This window comes from Phyllobates terribilis, unplaced genomic scaffold (genome assembly GCF_046119375.1).
Source record: "Phyllobates terribilis strain yellow unplaced genomic scaffold, ASM4611937v1 Scaffold_5__5_contigs__length_657084704, whole genome shotgun sequence".
Lineage (NCBI taxonomy): Eukaryota > Metazoa > Chordata > Amphibia > Anura > Dendrobatidae > Phyllobates > Phyllobates terribilis.
The window spans coordinates 502171236-502189257 of NW_027362765.1; the positions used below are offsets into that span (position 1 = coordinate 502171236).

An 18022-nucleotide genomic window follows, 5' to 3' on the forward strand; every position below is an offset into this window, starting at 1 on the left:
ATATAATAAAGAGGAAATATGTTCCAAAAGTAAGAAATTTCCCGTGCATCACATACTGCCAGTTTACAAATTCATCTAATGTTTCCCAATTTCCCTAATGAAATGTAGCCTTTTGTCCAGAAAGGATATTTTATGACCCTCATAAATTGCCATCTTAAACTCTCCAGGTGTTTGATTATTTAATTAATCTCCAAATCTTTTGCACACAAGATAGAAATTGACTTGAAGTGGCCAAATCTTTCACATTTTGACAATTAAACAGACTTACTCTTCCAGCTTCTTCTAAAGCCTTTTGATCCTTTGATGCATGGCCAGCCATTGATTTCATTCTAATAAAATTTGCACCAATCAAAAAGGGAATACAAGCCAAAATAAGCAGAGTTAGCTGCCAGCCGTGAACAAATGCAATTATGATCGCTGCCAGTAAAGTGCACACCGTCATGGTGATCAGTCCAATTCGACTACCAGTGGCCTAGGTAAAGAAAGAGAATAGAGTAAAATCTTTATGTTTAAGAAACTAATGCGAAAAAATAAAAGTAATTTTCATTACTACAACTGGAGAGACTGGAATTTCATGACGTTTTTTGAAAATGCAAAAACTCAAATGATATTCTTTAATGTATTAAATTATGTTTTCAGCTTTTTTTTATTTTGCTGCATGACCTTTTGCTAATTAAACAAAGTCACAAAATAAATTAAGAAATTTAGAAATTAAGAAAACAGCCTGAGGTTCATGACACCATTTCCAACAGATAATAGGAAAGGGGTGGTGTCCAAGTACTTAACACCCTGTCAAGAGGTAATGGTGTTGTTTGCATGAACCAGCTCAAGAGCAGGGCTTCATTTTGATTTAGAGCATCTTCTTTCTATGCATAACTTATCCTCCAACTGTTGTGGAAACCAAGGGCCCAATTCATCAAAGCTTTCACTCCAGAATGCTGGCGTGAAAGCTTTGAAAAAGTCACAAAATTTAAGCACAACTTGGAGTTGCACCTAAATATTGAGATCTTTGGCATTTTCATGCCAGTTAATCCCAGCTCCTCTTAAATGGACGGAACTGGAGTTCCCTGTTGGCATGACACCACAGCTAATCTAATTCATGACGAGCTGTGGGGTTCCGTATGCTAGATATCCCACTCAAGTACCTGACTGGAGTGTGATTTGTGGCGTAACACACTGAGGTGCATGGCACTCGTCAGACACTCCAGATTCATGAGGAGGCATGCACCTCTTCAAGAATCAGTCCCCTCATCAAGACCGATGTGAACGCCAATCTTGTTGAATCGGGCCCCAAGACTTCGTGAGCAATGCTTAAAAGACAGACAATATGTCTATGCTCATGGTACAATATGACTGAAGTCTGTATGTGAGGAACACTTCTTGTTTCCTCAACTAACAGTTGTATCAAAGGGAAAGTAAAATAAAGGCAAGTTGGCCCATCACATCCAGATGTAAGGAAAACGCTAAGAAAGTCTGCCTTGCAGCAATAAGATGAAGGCATTTTATCTAAACTGCTGACTGATCTTACTACATAAGTATTATAAAATGAAGTGTATAATTTATACATACGCCTTTCACTTGAGATGCGTCTGTTGCAAGTCTGGTAAGCAAAACTCCAACGGCATTTGCATGATCATCAAAGAATCCAATTTCCTATTGAGAAATACAAGTAATAAAAACAAGATGAACATTAGAAAGATTTTTGCATCTTTTTTATGTCTAATTAAATTGTTTTCTTGCCTTAGATTTTTACTATAACTTGCCTCAAAAATTCTTAACTGGACAGATAGGTCTTATCGGAGTTAAATCTACTCTACATGCCTGCAAATTTTAATACGTGGCCAACAGAGATGATCGAATCTAATAAGAAATAGAATTTTGTAATCACCTCACCGCTCACCTTGTCTCACTGTCCCCGCAGGCCACCACCTGGTCCTTCATAAATCTTCTTTTCCCTTCTCGTGTCGCATGCATCCTCTTCACTCCAGGAATCTGACATCACTGCACCTGGAGTGAAGAGGCTGAAGAGGATGTGGCACAATGAGGAAAGGAGAAAAGAAGAGGAGTGGAGGACTGGACGGTGGGCGACGGGAACGGCGATATGGATCGGCAGAGAAGCATTTAAACATTTGCCTGGTTTTCTATGGTTCCGCACTTGGGATTTTGACAAACTCAAGCAAAACCAGTTGCAAAAAAAATGTAATTCTTATTATGGAGAATATGATTTTTTTCAAAATTCTATCATCTATAACAAACGAACTACGGGGATTTAGGGAATAAATGAGTAACAATAAATAGTAAAGGTTAGAAGAAAATTGCAAAACTAAGCTAAATACATAAAATGTGAGTAAACTGAACAATCATGAGTGGGAAATATTCTTATCAGATGCTCATAGGTAAATATAGGCTTTTCGGTGACCAGATCAAGTCATTTTTTTATGATTTGAGGGAGTTTACTTGAAATGAGGTTGAAGTGGCTAATTAATATGGTGGCCACAAGATGTACAATATACATACATTTCATAGAATATCGGGTATGTGCATGTTGGTTGTAAAACTATTACGGTGATTTTGTATATTTATTAAAAAATAAAGTATTGTTTATGAACTATCCAATCATATGGAAGACTGACTCGGCAACCTGCCTATCAGTTGGGGTGAAGGAAACAGCCTCTTAATCATTTCCTGTTTAAAAAATATATAATTTTAGGTGGTTATTTTGGTTAATGTTGCTGTAAATATTTTTTTTCATCTATGACATAACACTCCCAAATATTTAATATAGTTTTGTTTTATGCAGTGTGCTGCTTTACCATTTTCCATCTATGACTCCTGCAGAACATAGTGAAAAATAAATGGTTCATGTAATATGAGTCCATATGAGCACCATAGCACCCGGAAGATCAAACAACTGAAATTAAGTGACATTTATCTCCCTTTGTTAATTCGCATTACACCTACCTGTCGGAGCAATGCCTTAAAGGATAATGATCTTAATCTCATTGTTAAATTTTCTCCAGATATTCCAAAAGCAAAACCCTGGAATAAGAAGAAAAAAAAAGTGAATTAGAAATTAGATCTTATTATCTCATTCTCAAGGTTTTACATAAATTACATTTAAAATAGCAAGAAAGTACACAGAGAAGTAGCTGTATATACGGCACCTGGGAAGACCAAATAAAAAAGAAATCCTTATTCAAATTGATTAAAAGGTTACTCCAGTTCCTTGTGCCATCATGTTTTACTAATGAATGTTATGTATATACACACACTCACACTGATCAGAGCAGATACAGTTAGTAAGTAGCTTAGTGAATGGAAATTAATATACATACCATGATAATGTATACAATCAGACTGATCACTCCAAGTGTAAGAAACATTAGTGAAAGTAGAATTGTCCGCTGGCTTTTTTCTTCCTGATTAGTGATACTGAATGCCTAGAGAAATAGTATATATGTGTTGGCTTATGATATAATTGCAATATACCGGTCTATTAGGATCTATATGCAAAGCGATAGTCTTTCTTACCCCGATAACTTTTCCAAAAATTACAGCAAATGTTGGGTAAATGCCTCCACAAATGGCTGCAGCAATGACACCAATAACTATGTAGCACCACTCTGGTTTGTTGAGTGCCAGAATTTTGTTAAGTGAGAAATCGGGAAGAGCTTCTTGAACCTGTAAGGAAAAGATTGCAAATGTATTCGATCTGATCACATTTGTATATAAAAATAGTGTTCCATGATGACATGTCTTTACCTCCTTTGTTTGTTTGTCAGCAGATTTCTTTGATTTTCTTCTTGTAGATCTTCTACTCTGTCTCCTGCTGGATTGCCTATGCAGCTCATTTCGGTTTATCGTGTCCGAGGCAACAGGATTTTGCAAGTCTACATCAATCGCTACATGCTCATGTTTATCATCATAATCAAACATTTCTCCTTCATCCTCCTCTTCATCTACTCCTTCAGAATCACTATCTTCGCTCTCTTCGGTTTTATCATAATTCTATTTTTTTATTTTTTTTTTTTAAAAAAAAAGGCAATTTTTATGTTTCACAGAAGACACAAACCTACTTTTATCATACATGTTGATAATTTTTGATGAATCACTTCGAGTGGGTATGTTATAATTGCATATTAACTATGGCAGACTAGTAAAACCAATTACAGGATGTTTTGGTTTTTTTTTTTTAAGATATATATCATTATGTCATATTCGGTGTTCAATTTAGTTAGATGTAGTACCTGCAACATTACAAGAGTATAGTACACTCCCTTCTTATTCATGAGATCATCATGTGAGCCCTGTTCCACCACAACACCATTGTGAAATCCAGCGATGACATCTGCTGTACGGATAGTGGACAGCCGGTGAGCAATCACAATTGTGGTTCGGCCAGCTCTTGCCTTGTGGAATAAAACAAATCGGACTTTATAATAAATCCCTTCCAGATGAGGTATACAGCATTATTTATACTGTGATTAGATGATAAATTACCTTATCCAAAGCGTTCTGCACAATACGTTCACTTTGCGTGTCCAAAGCTGACGTTGCTTCATCAAGCAGCAGAATTTTAGGGTTACGGACTAGGGCCCGTGCAATTGCTATTCTCTGCTTTTGTCCTCCACTAAGCTGAGCTCCTCTTTCACCTACCATCGTGTCTAAACCCTGAAACCCAAAAAAATATGAAAAACATAAGAAAATATATAGAAAAAATCCCAAAGCTCAAAGGCCAGTCTAACACGGCTGTCATAAATAATATTCAGTTATATGTTAACTCAGTGATCTTTTATACCCAACCTATGACACTGCTGTTGATATGGAGGCTTGCATATTACGTATGCTAACACATGATTTAGCTATAATATAGAGGACCAAATAGATTGACTGACGATAATGCAATGTTCCATTGAGTAAATGGAGAAGGCACAGATTTTGGCACTGTCTATTTAATGATAAACAATGCCACACAGCAAGTGTAAAAATACCAAACCCCTCAAGTTGTTTTAGAAAATGAACATTTTCCACATTTGTTGGGGTTGGATAACATCTTTACAGAGAAAGCACCTTATATTTAAGGTTGAATGTCCCTTCAGAGCAGAAATTGCACATGGCCTCAGGTTTTTTCATGGAGTGTAGATAATCAATAATTTCTTACATCTGGGAGCTTAGATATGAAATCAAAGGCGTTGGCTTCTTTGGTTGCTTGAATGATCTCGTCTTCAGTAACATTCTCTCTTCCATAGCGAATATTTTCCCTGATTGTTGTTCCAAATAAAACTGGCTCTTGGCTGACAACTCCAATATTCTCTCTTAGCCACTTGACATTGAGCGTCCGCACATCATGTCCATCAACTGTAACCTACGACAACAGCCAAACACAAAGAATCGTGTATTGCACTCAAATTAACTCCGAAACAAACAGTCAAGATATTAGAATCGTTTTTTCCTCATACGTACCTCCCCTTCGAGAGGATCATAGAATCTTTGCAGCAGTTGAATTGTTGTACTTTTTCCACAACCACTGGACCCCACAAGGGCAATAGTCTTTCCAGCTTCAATTTTAAGAGTGAGACCCCTTAAAATCTGAAAAAAAAAAAAAAAGAATTACATTATTTTATTTTTAGGACTAGGATTTGATTATGTTCAGAACGTCTCATTCTCATATGTAGTATTCATATGTTCTCATATGTAGTACCAATAATTTATCCAATTATTGATACTACATATACCGTAATTATCCAATTTTCATCTAATATATGCTGTTCATTTTTTTTTTATAGAAATGTATTTCTTCTAGAAAGACTTAGTGCAAATCCATAGAATTTAGTCTACAATCTTTAAGGTGGACTAAAGTCTCATGATGGTTCACAAAAGGAACCAGTGAAATTCACTTCCTTCAGGGAAAAGTCCTTGTAACAGTCAGAATTTAGGAGGGTCTCAAGGTACATCATACATTGCATATAGTGATGTATTTATAATAGGGATAATTAAGCACTCACATATTCTTAGCCTATACTTTGAACATGTTACAATAGAATTGTCTGTATATATAACCAGCAGGAATAAATACATCTCCTATGCATTTGTAGACTTTTTTTTAATCAGGAACAGTTTGGATGTACACTTACTTGTATATCAGGTCTACTAGGATAACAGAAATGGATATTCCTGAACTCAATATGTCCTGTAAGTTTATCTGGTTTGTGTCCTTCATGGGAGCTACTGTCAATTGGCCGTTCCTGAAAACCAAAAATAAAAAGCAGTTAATTTCATTTTAACTCAATATACACATTATCTTAAGGTTAGGAAATGTAAAACTACAAATCCAGCTTTGAAAACCCAAGCTGGCAATTAGTATCTGATTGGCATAGTGAAAAGTTACCATCTCTACGTAAAATTTTTATATATATATATATATATATATATATATATATATATATATATATATATATATATATATATATATATATACACACACACACACACATTATATATAATGCCTGTACTGTAATTTTAGAAGCTAAAATATCATTGTGTAATCTACTGAAGCCAAGCTGCCTGAAAAGCCTAATGGTTTATTTAAGGACATAAACTAATTTGTAACCAGAAGGGAAGTGAACATATGTTTGTATATTTTAGCATCCACTTATCTTGCCTTTCAAGATATGATGCTTAGATATCTATTAATGCTACTTGAGATGAGTTTCTAGCCTTATAACCCCTTTGGGTTTTCTGACATTTCACTTCCTTCAGGGAAGAGTCCTTGTAACAGTCAGAATTTAGAGGGTCGACTCTGCATTTAAAACATTTCTTATAGAACAATGAGCAGAGTCACTCAAATATCAATTTTGTATTTGTTCATTTGTGATCCTTAATAGACATAAAATTGGTATTTTTGATGTTGGGCAATTATACACTGAGTAAATTACTATGTTTACATCATATAAATTTACAGTTCTAATATAAATCTGACAAAGCCATTTTATATATGCAGTTGTGTTAAAGTCCATTTGCAAGCCTTTGTTTTTGTAGGATTTTTCACATTAATTACTATTCATGGAAGACCGTTTTATCCAGAATTTTATACAACCATCTTTTTATGTGATTTGTTTACTGTGAAGATGGTCTCTGACATTACCTTATTGATGACCTTGTATACTTCATAGGCAGCTCCACGAGCATTCGAAATGCTCTCCAGGTTAGGAGCTGCTTGGCCAAGGGAAAAGGTTCCGATGAGTACCGAGAAAAACACCTGTTGGAAGGAAGAAACTAACATTAATTCACAGGGGATATTCCAGCTTATGCTACCATGTGGCAATGTTGGATCAGTAAATTAAAATGCATACGTAGCACATGGCTGATCCTTAACCCGTATTATTGCTGAAATTAAAAGAAGCAGACACCTAACAAGACTTGTCTTCAGAAGCACACCGCTCCTCTGACTCAACTTCCTGCTTGCCAGGGGCTAGTGTGCTCCTGAAATACACCATTCTCCAAATGCTGACACCAGAGCATTTGCCTCTGCAGCATTGAAGAAGCCTTGAGGCACTAAAGCTAGGTCAATCCAGTGATCTGGCTAGGTACAGAGAAACTTTTACAAGCTCTATAGAAAGCTTCTAAGCATGCGCTCTTCACCTAGGAAACCTGCCACCTCTGACAGACTAGATTACTGACCGCCTCTACAATGAGCAATAAACAGCATTAAAAATTCCCCCATTCTTGAAAAATGCAGATTGATGCGGCAGATAAAATCTTTTTGAGAATTTCTACACAGTGAAAGATGGACAGTAATGTGCAAAGACTAGAATGTGGCACAACATCTTTATTTTATGGTACTTCTAAAAATATGATTGCTAATTTCAGATGAGATTTCTTCATCAATTCTGAGCACTTTTCATTAAAATGATGCAAAAGAGAAAAAGATTTTACTTACAATTAAAACTTTGCCAATGGAATATGTATCCGGTTCATCAACTGTGAGTTTGGTTCCATACCAGAAAGCTAAAGCATAGGCTCCGAAGATGAGAAACTGAGAGATTCCCATGGACACATTAGTTGTAATTGTCTTTTTTATGCCAACTTTTTTAGCGTCTAATAGGTTGAGGTTATACCTGCCAAAGAAAAGGGAAGCATTATCTTCCAATATATATTAATAGAATATGTAATAATGACCATATCCTTCTAATATCAAGTCAAGGACTTGTATTGTCGATATCATCATTGACAATACAAGTCCTTGAGTTGTACTCATCCATCAAGTTGCTGTTGTCCCATAGCAGCTGGCATTATTAAAGGGGCTGCCTAGCTAGAAAAGAAGATCATTCATATAAGAGAGGGTGGAGAAGACCGAAGGGAGGGTGGAGAAGACCGAAGGGAGGGTGGAGAAAAAAGAAAGGCGAAAGAAGAAGGGAGATGCAAAGAAGGATGCTCACTAAAATATGTTAGTTAAGCTGCCCCTATCAAAAATTTATCAAGAGTCATGGCTTTGAGAAAGCCTTCTCCTTATGTCAATACTGTGTGGTATGAATGGATCTAAGTTGGCTGGTTAATTTTAGCAGCCAAGCCTATCCAAATCTACTTCATCCGTGACATAGAAGGGGCAGTTTTAGCTACTGAAATGAGCCACATGGCCAACCCTCTTCAATCAAGTCTTAGACACAGGAAACAGGAGGGCGTTCCCTCCTGTGTCAGAAGCTAGGAGTGGAGGTCCTGGGATTGGTTCAGATATCAGGGCAAGTGTTTTTTTTCTTAAAAGTATATTTGTAAAATTTAAATTTTTGTACTTTACATACATGAAAACAACATGCTTCATAGGTAGACAACCCATTGAAATACAACTTCATAAAAAAGGGCTAAAATACTGTAAAATGTAATAAATATTCTTGGCCTTGCAAATGGCATAATGGCTGAAATGGAGATTTTTAACTTTTGTTAATGTATACAAATGCAGCAGGTACATCAAATTAGCACTGCACATTACCAAATATCATGTAGTTTAAAAAGACCGGCAATCAACCAACAAATGATGAAAATACTTGTTCATTGGATACAACAATTTTTAAGCAATCATAGTTATGCACAGAATGGTCATCAGCCTATTTAACAGGTCATTAAATAGCCTACAATCGGCTTGCATGTAGCCCATCGTTTAAAGCGATCTGCAGTGTTAAATGCATATAAGGCCAAATTTTGTCCCCTTCCCACCAGCTAAGCTTTTTGCACTAGTGCCAATGAGTTTATAGCTACTTCTATAACATCACTTACTGGTTAAGGGCCTTTTCTTGCCCATTAAATGCAACAACTGTCCGTATTGCTGTAAGGATCTCCTCTGCGACTGCTCCAGCTTTCGAGTAAGCAGATAGTTCTTTTGTTGTGAAAGAAGCAAGTAGCTGGAAAGAGAACACAGAAAATGTAACTATTTGCAGTCATTATAATTATAATAAGCATGGAAAAATTAGCAGACTGGACATAGCAGGTCAACATAAGTGAGAATTATAATCTTGCTAGAAATTTAGAAAGCTTCCCCCATTCTCACCTGAAGGTGACAACAAAATTCATTTTAGCTTTAAAAATATATATTTATATAAAAAAATATAATAATTGATTATATAGTATATATTTTTTATATACACATTGTCAATAATTTCATATAAATTATATGGAGCAACCTTTGTCACGTTTATATTTATGCCTGAAGTTGCTGTAAAGTGCCAAGCGAAGTTGTATTTCATCTGTTTTATACAGATATCCGCGGCTAATGTAAACCAATAAGACTATTCACATGGAAAATGTGTGTGTCAGTCTTTCAAAAATGGCGTATCTACTTATTTAAAAAAGCTTTACAAGTAGACTTGAGTATATTTTATAGGGAGCGTTTTAAGTATGGATACATCAGTATTGCACCAGTTGTTTAATCCATATTTGTGTTAATTGCCGTTGGGCAAAGAAAAGGTTTGTGCACAATTAAAAAAAATAGTAATGAATGAAAACCTATAGGCAACAACTGATCAAATACTGATGCACCTTATTTCATTATACATCGTATTTAAGATAAGCCAGATATACAGTGAGAAATGAAGGAGATTTAATAGAGGAAATGCTCAAGAATTGTGCCTCAATTTGTACCCAAGAAACTCTTGGATATGTATGATGCTCTAGGGTTTTTTTGTGCCAGACTAAACAGAGCTTGGCTTAAAACACCAACTGTTTGTCACAAAATGTTGGTTTTAAAAGCCTGAAAAGTGCATAAGGAAATGAAAAGGCAACCATGTCTAGCAAGATGCATCAAACCTATCACCGCACTTTACCTTTATTACCATTCAGAAAAGGGGTCTCCCACTGCAAATATATTCCTTTAGTTTGCAGACAGTTGTATTACTTTGGTCAGCTTTCACAATAATGAACAAGGCAAACATGGTCTCCACTGCTGTCCATTATGGAACCCTTATACTAACTGTAGCATTTATTGCAAATACCAGTAGGCGTGTCTGTGCCCCAAGAGAGTTTTGAGACACCGTTTGTATAGCATGAAATACCCTAAAATAGCCTTAGTCTCCCCAAAAAGAAAAAAAAAAAATGTTCAATTAAAAATGTGAAAATCACCTTTTTATTTATCTCCATGTATAAATTAGATATATATGTGCCATTAGATCAGGTTATTTATAATGACTAAGCATGGTGGCTCAGTGGTCAGCACTGCAGCCTTGTAGTGCTGGGGTCCTTGGTTGAATTCCCACCAAGGACAACATCTGCAAGGAGTTTGCATGTTCTCCCCGTGTTTGTGTGGGTTTCCTCCGGGTTCTCCGGTTTCCTCCCACACGCCAAAGACATACTGATAGGGAATGTAGATTGTGAGCCCCAATGGGGACAGCGATGATAATTGTATGTAAAGCATTGCGGATAATAATAGCTCTATATAAGAAAAGATAATAAATAATTTACTCAACTTACTTTAGACCAGACTGCAGCGGATACACCAAGAAGTGGACTCACAGACATGATAACTAAGGTTAGTTTCCAGCCATTCACAAATCCGATGATTATGCCAGCTATAAAGGTAGAAAAGTACTGGGCAAAGATAGCGATTTTGTCTCCATATCCTTCATGAATAGTATTAATATCCCTAGAGAAAATAAACACAAGGTGTATTGAAAGTGTTATTTGATCATAAATGTGTAATTATTAGTAAAGACCTTTATATTTGTACAAAAAGGCTGCAAGATATTGTGTGCCTTGTAGCCTCCTTGATTGTAGATGCATCAGAGTATTTTCATTAAAGGGAATCTGTCACCAGGTTTTGCTACCCAATCTGAGAGCGGCATAATTTAAGGGCAAAGACCCTAATTCCAACGATGTGTCACTTACGGGGCTACTTGGTGTAGTTTTTATAAAATCATTGCCAGGTAGACCAACCACTCAACCACCACTGATTGGCAGCTTTCTGCCTATGCACAGTGTGCACAGAAAACTGTCAATCAGGGGTATGGGCAGGTTATACAGAGCTCAGCATTCAGAGAATTGGTAGATCTGCAGTAGATGAAGCAGTTTTTAATCAAAATTGCAGCAAGGAGCTCTGTAAGTGATACATCGGTGGAATCAGGGTCTCTGTCCCTGTTCTCAGATGGAAACCTGCTGACAGATTCCCTTTAAAACTGATGTATTCCACATAATGCTGGTGTTGTGAATACTGAGATACTGGTGAATGTTAAAAAAAATATATTCCTCTAAACATTTAATGGAAAAGCCAAACAAGTTGCCAGCGTCCTAGTCACTATACCGCACAATTCTGTGACGCCATCTATGTAACATGATGCCTCTGCTTCGGCCACCAATAGATTTTCTTACTCTGTTAGTCTGGTGTTCAATGTCCCAATTTGGTTCGAGTCAAACCAAGCCATATCCTGATGGAGCACAGCTTTGAAAAACCTTTGCCGAATCCTATGAGTCTGTCTCGCAGCAGATAATAAAAAGGTCCAGATTTGAAAGAGGGATAATACAAAGATAGCACAACCAATCGCGACATAATAGTAAGAATATCTGAGGAAGAAGCAAAAATAACGTTACGTTATAATTCATCCATGGTTCTCTCTTTACATCATATTATCCTTGAAGATATAATTAAAGATCTTTGTGATCTATGGTAAACATTTTTTTCCCCAAATACGTAAAGAAGCAACAGGACTATTGGATATTAGAGATAATATAAAACAGATTCAATGATCCGAAAGTACATCTGAAAAGAAAGAGGTTGTCATCCAGAGAAAAATATTAGCTTTATGTCACAACATTATGTGTAATAACATACTCATGTTATATTAAAATTATGCATAAATGATAAATGGATGAATAATTTGATACACAGAATCAAATTTAAGATAATTGACACTAAAGAAGTTGCAGTGAATTTTTGGCAGCTTTAAAAGGGGTTTCCCAGTACGACACAGATGTTGCAGTTAAACAGATTTTTGGCACAACCAAGTGCATTTATGCACCCAGCACAAGTGACGATTCCTAGGCCAAACAGTTCCAATTTAAGTCATTAGTTACGAGGTGCTATTTCTTCATGGATTGCTTAGCAATAACAGAGTTCAATAAAAAGGGCTATATACATGCAGAATTCTATATTGATTCTTTAAATATTAACAGTTCTGCAAAAGAAGGACACTGATTAGTCATCTCCTGGCCCCTTCCTCACTGCTCCATTGCCAAGGGAAACCTGTTCCCTTCCAACTCGTGTTCTCTTTTGGAGGTCGGGCCGTAGTCTGCCGCAGCCAGGACAAGTCACCAGCTCTTGCATGCACCAGTCTGCTGCCCTGAAGATGTAAGCTACAAGGGAAAACTATTGATACCACACCGACATAACACAAGGGGGAAAATAGAAAAAAAAGACAGGTGGAAGGTGAAGACAGGACTACACAGCAGATGAAAAAGGTAATTAAAAAAAAAATTAGAAGTGAAGGGTTTTTCCTGTCCCAAGATGAAGTTCGGTCGGGGTGCGAAACTTTACATCTGGCTGCTGCTAGCAGTCTATATGTGGTAGTGCAAACAGTGTGAGTGGACAGAACACCATCATTATGTTTAATGGCCGCACACTCTGCTTTGAAGTGTGACTGGAGAAGTGTTGTTTCGCTTTCTCACATGGTTTGCATCCGGCTGCTGCCAGAGTTACTAGCACTGCTGGTGCCTGATGTTGGCCACCTGCAGATCTTATAATGATGACCTATCCTAAGGGACAGAGGAAAACACCACTAAGGATTCATACCCATCGTTCACCGATTCAACCCAAAATTATGAGGGTTCTCTGTGTTTAAGAAATTTTTCACCTATTTTATGATTTCTAACAATTTTTTACTATGGAATGCTGTCACATGGTGAAGGAAAATGAACTCCTTAATCCTTCTGGTCTATGCCTTCACTCCCTACCATTCTGGAGTGCGTACGCGACACCTTGGGTGATGCAGCTTATAGAGGGCAGCATTACCTTCTGTCCACACAAGAAATAAAAAGGGGGATAGCGCTAACTGGCGTTTGTCTTTTTGTGGGCGGCTTGAAGAATTGGTCTTTCAGGAAAGATATTTCATTTACTCACAGTACCTTGTGGTAAGAAATACAAATAGCACACTACCTATAATACATTATGTTTGCCATATAGTAGTTTAAGAGGATCTGTCACAAGATTTAACAATTCAAACCTCATACATTATTATTAGAAATCCTGGAACCAATGAGACTAGTATACTTACTGTGAAAATTCAAATGAATGTGGCCGGAACAGTCTTTTTGAAAGTGTAAACTCAGTCTCCACCCACCTAGCCTGAGTGACAGCTCCTCAGTGTACCTCCTGCTCCTGAGATCTCACACTGCTCAGTACAAGCTGAAGTGGTCAGTCAGGTAGAGATTGAATACTTTGGCTCGTGAGCCTTCAATCTTTAGCTAGGCTAATTTATATCCGAGGATTACATAGCTATTTTGGCAGGGATTTTCAATGAAATTACGTCACCCTCATTAAATCTAGGATGTATTTGCTTAACATACGCAGTTTGTATTGTGAAATCTAGTGAAAGATCTGCATTAATTATTATATAACTATGAGAGATTCCATTAAAAGACGAGTCGCTTCGCCTCCTTACCTTGTCATTTCAGCTTCTATGTCAATCGTTCCAACAAACTTCTGATTACAGACTCCTGGCGCAGGAGTAGTGTTCGACGGCGTACCTTTAAAGGAACAAGAGAAACTGTTTGCATAGCCGTGAACATTAAAATCATAAAACTAATAACATTCAGTAATGTCAGTATGTAGTACCGTATATACATATATATGAGCCCATATAATTTATTCCTCAATTATTGTTGTGTACATTTCTCTAAGTTAACTATAAAAAAAGGCCTTCCCTCGAGTACAAATCCAAGCAAACACATAAGGCCAAGGACAGGACTATCAGTTTGGGAAGACAAGAGAAAGTCTACATAATTAAGGGACGACTAAAGCTGTATTTTATCTAAAGGTACGAAAGTAAAAGTGCACAATACAATATAACCAAAATGCTTACCATTTGTAGGAATACCGCTCTGGACAAATGCATCCGTCATCTCTCCAAAGACGATGATCATGATCGGAAGTCCAGTGCCAGAAGCAAGAGCACATGCCAGGCCAATAATCATCAATAACTTATCCCAAATATCTGCATAGCGGAACTGGAAGAAAAAAAAAAGTGGGACATTATAAGAATGATATTTGTGAGCTATCAGTTGTTTTTTTTTCCATTGACTGGTTAATTTAAAAAAAAAACAAAAAAAAACACACACCTTACACCAGTTTTCTTGCATACCATAGAACCATAGAGTGAAATGACCCACAGATCGTTAAAATAGACACACTGACCAGAAAAACATTTTGTCCACACACACAACAATAAAGTGTAATTGCTGTACAGTATATCTACGGTTTATTCTTACCAGCTCAAAAAAGCCCACCATCGTTATAGGCTCCTTATTCTTCCCCTTTTTCTTTCTAGTAAGGAAACATGACAGTGTTAATAAAATGGCTTTGAACTATAGACATCAGTGTGTGATTCTTAAACTAGATAAAATAAACTCGAAAATAGGGTAGAAATGGAAAAAGTCTAATATCAATGCAAAAAGGATGTGGGGAAGGTTAAGGGCAGACAGAGCTTGGATAGAACAGGTGCACACACAAAAAAAAAAAAAAATATATATATATATATATATATATATATATATATATATATATATATATATATATTTATATTAATTAGAATTTTTGCCATTTTAATGATTAAAGATTCTGCACCCTTTTTTTGCAGAATTTGCAGTTTGTGTTTCTTTGTCTTTTGCTGGCTTCAGAAGGAGTTAACCGAGTTTCTATCAGTGGGCTCATTCAGACAGGAAAGATTATAACTGATTTGTCTTTTTCTGAGCCCCTCTCAGGTGACTCAAGATGAATGTGCATAGAAAGAGGATGTAAAAGCCAATACGGCGAAACATAAAATTGCAAAAAATGACCTCAAAAGGTGGAAAGCCCTTTAAATCTTTGTGTTTCTTTTAGATTCATGCACACAGACTGTGCGGCCACATAGCTCGCTCAGCTCATACTGCCACACAGTTAGCGAGTGTGTATGTGTGTGTATGTATGTATGTATATATACACACACACACTTATATATGGTATATATCCATCATGTTTTGGGCTCAAGCCCTAATATATTGAATATGAAATCCAATACAAATATGGTGTCCCTGATTTTTCAGGATCTCGCTCCATTATTAGGGTTGCTTCTTTTACTTCAGTTTATTTCCTACATGATTGTGCCCCTTCAGACTCACACTCAACAGTCTCTCAAACTGACCCCCTTGTCAAGGGCATCGCGTTGTTCTTTCTATTTACTACAGTCAAGTTTATATCCGCTTTCGACTACCCCCATCCTTCACTTCTTCTAAAGATCTCAGAAAAAAAAACAATTACACTCAATTTTTCTCCTCCATCGCCGGCATAATGGTTGGAGTAAGAGGGTAATTATAGGGGTATTACACAGTGATAGGTTTTGCTCATAGAAAACAAGTTCATGGCTGTGATTGTAATATATGTAATATACACAATTGCCATTCCGGATTTGATTGCGTTCCTGATTTATATAGGATTTACTAATGGGCATATTCTAGATAAACATATAAGAAAAGCATTGCGTGGTCCTTTGTAGATGTATGAGGCTGCGTATCATTTACAGTATATATTACATCGAGAATAGAACTGCACTTTGCAAGTTAAATTTCTGCCTAGAAAAGTCAGCGGTTTTCTGAGCACAAACATAATTTTACACTGGATTATAAAGCTTAGCCCAAAGAACAGAATGGAAATGTTGTTAAAAACGTAATTGCACATTACCCTCATATACTTTATTGCCGGTGTATAATGCCTTTATATCTGCTTTTCTACCAAGTAGAGCATTAAACGTGGCTGAACCCCAGCCAGTAGGTACAATTACATTTGCTGCTTTAGCAATTAACTTTGAAAAAAGAAAAAAGAAGAAAAAAAAGGCAGCAGTAGCTAAAGACTAATGTGCAGAAACTCAGCATCACACAATACGGTTTGCAAAGATGATCTTACTATATGTGCAGAGGTGGCCCTATTAAGAGGCAGCAGGATAAAAAAAAACTTGGCAGGAGGAATCTTCACAATTAATTGTGTATATTGTGGAGCATTTGTTTTAAATTGGTGATTTCTATTATGGCTGTAGATCTAAAGTTATCCTTAGACGAGACGGTCTCAAAATGTATAATATACTGCCACACAAAGGGAACAAATAGCTGTCATAGCACAGTCCGTTGTAATTCTTCATTGTAGCTTGTTTTAATTATAAATTGATTCTTATTGAAAACTAAGACTTAAATTTTAAACTCTTATTTTCAGCAAAAATAAGGAAGACGCATGATATCTGATACAGGCGTAAATCGCTTGTTTACCATTTGGGTTTGCAGATTCCCAAAAGACCAACTGATATTCGGAGATCCAACTGTTCGAAGCATTACTCTTAGGTCACTGCCCCACTATCAGTATTCGGTCAGTATTTTTTCTCAGGAGTGGGAGACAAAACCAGGTGAAGAACAATCAGAGAAAAGGTATAATAGAAACAAGTCACCAATTCTGCATTTATCACCCACTCCTGGTTTTGGCTCCCACTCCAGAGAAAAAATACTGACCAACTACTGATAGTGGGGCAGTGGCCTTAAAGGGGTTCTTTCAAGTTGTCTCTTGAGCAGTTCAGAGCAATGCATTCTCCTTATTTTCCTTACTACCTAGTTTCTAGCAGGGCAGGCTCTCTTTGAGTGACAGCTCTGGTGAATAAATTTAGCCATCAGTGGTCTGCACTGTTTTTGCTGTATTTACACACAAATATCAAGGCATTTGAACAAACACACAGTTCCTGACAATGAGAGCAGAGAGCCATGATTAACAGACCTGCTGTTAAAGCTGCCGGACTCGTGACTTATTACTGCTTCTCTTCAGAAGATGAGAGGGAGAGGAGAGAGAGAAAGGAGGGAAGTGAGCAACAAACTGCTGTATAGAAATCAATGCGCTAGAGAGAGCTGACTGGAATGTTAAGAGTTAGGCCATGGCCCCACTATCAGTATTTGGTCAGTATTTTTTCTCAGGAGTGGGAGCCAAAACCAGGAGTGGGTGATTAATGCAGAATTGGTGACTTGTTTCTGTAGCACCCTGAGGGTTCGGTTGCTACAGGGGTATTGCACCTCAACCAGAGGTGTGATATTCCATTCCCAGGTAAGGATGGAGTGTGGACCAGGGCTCAGTTAGCTGCATACATACACTTACACACTTCCCATTTCCAGGGGACAGCTCGACAGTGCTCCCATATAATTGCAAGCACAACTGACCATGTCCCTGGCTGGAGTGGGGAGGGGGGAGAGAACCCAGTGATGTAGGAGCAGAAGGGGATGGTTTCTGGAGCATAGCAATGAGCTCATTGGGTGCAGGTCACCT

The 18022-nt window shown here is 37.1% G+C and overlaps 1 protein-coding gene across 2 annotated transcripts in view; it reads right to left on the minus strand.

Moving 5' to 3' along the window:
- Positions 1-18022, minus strand: part of LOC141273564 (ATP-dependent translocase ABCB1-like) — a 51933-nt gene that overhangs the window by 16446 nt on the left and 17465 nt on the right. Inside the window, exons 4-22 of one of the 2 annotated variants that reach the window (XM_073685580.1) lie at positions 14962-15016; positions 14556-14700; positions 14136-14220; positions 11851-12042; positions 10957-11128; positions 9271-9395; positions 7940-8117; positions 7145-7258; positions 6135-6245; positions 5464-5589; positions 5162-5365; positions 4501-4671; positions 4248-4409; positions 3763-4008; positions 3532-3681; positions 3336-3440; positions 2962-3039; positions 1570-1653; positions 269-472 (exon numbers count right to left, since the gene is read on the minus strand). In XM_073685580.1, coding sequence (XP_073541681.1) covers positions 269-472; positions 1570-1653; positions 2962-3039; positions 3336-3440; positions 3532-3681; positions 3763-4008; positions 4248-4409; positions 4501-4671; positions 5162-5365; positions 5464-5589; positions 6135-6245; positions 7145-7258; positions 7940-8117; positions 9271-9395; positions 10957-11128; positions 11851-12042; positions 14136-14220; positions 14556-14700; positions 14962-15016 — 2707 coding nt within the window. Of the gene's footprint in view, positions 1-268; positions 473-1569; positions 1654-2961; positions 3040-3335; positions 3441-3531; positions 4009-4247; positions 4410-4500; positions 4672-5161; positions 5366-5463; positions 5590-6134; positions 6246-7144; positions 7259-7939; positions 8118-9270; positions 9396-10956; positions 11129-11850; positions 12043-14135; positions 14221-14555; positions 14701-14961; positions 15017-18022 lie in introns of both variants that reach the window. The other variant, XM_073685579.1, reaches the window with a different exon arrangement.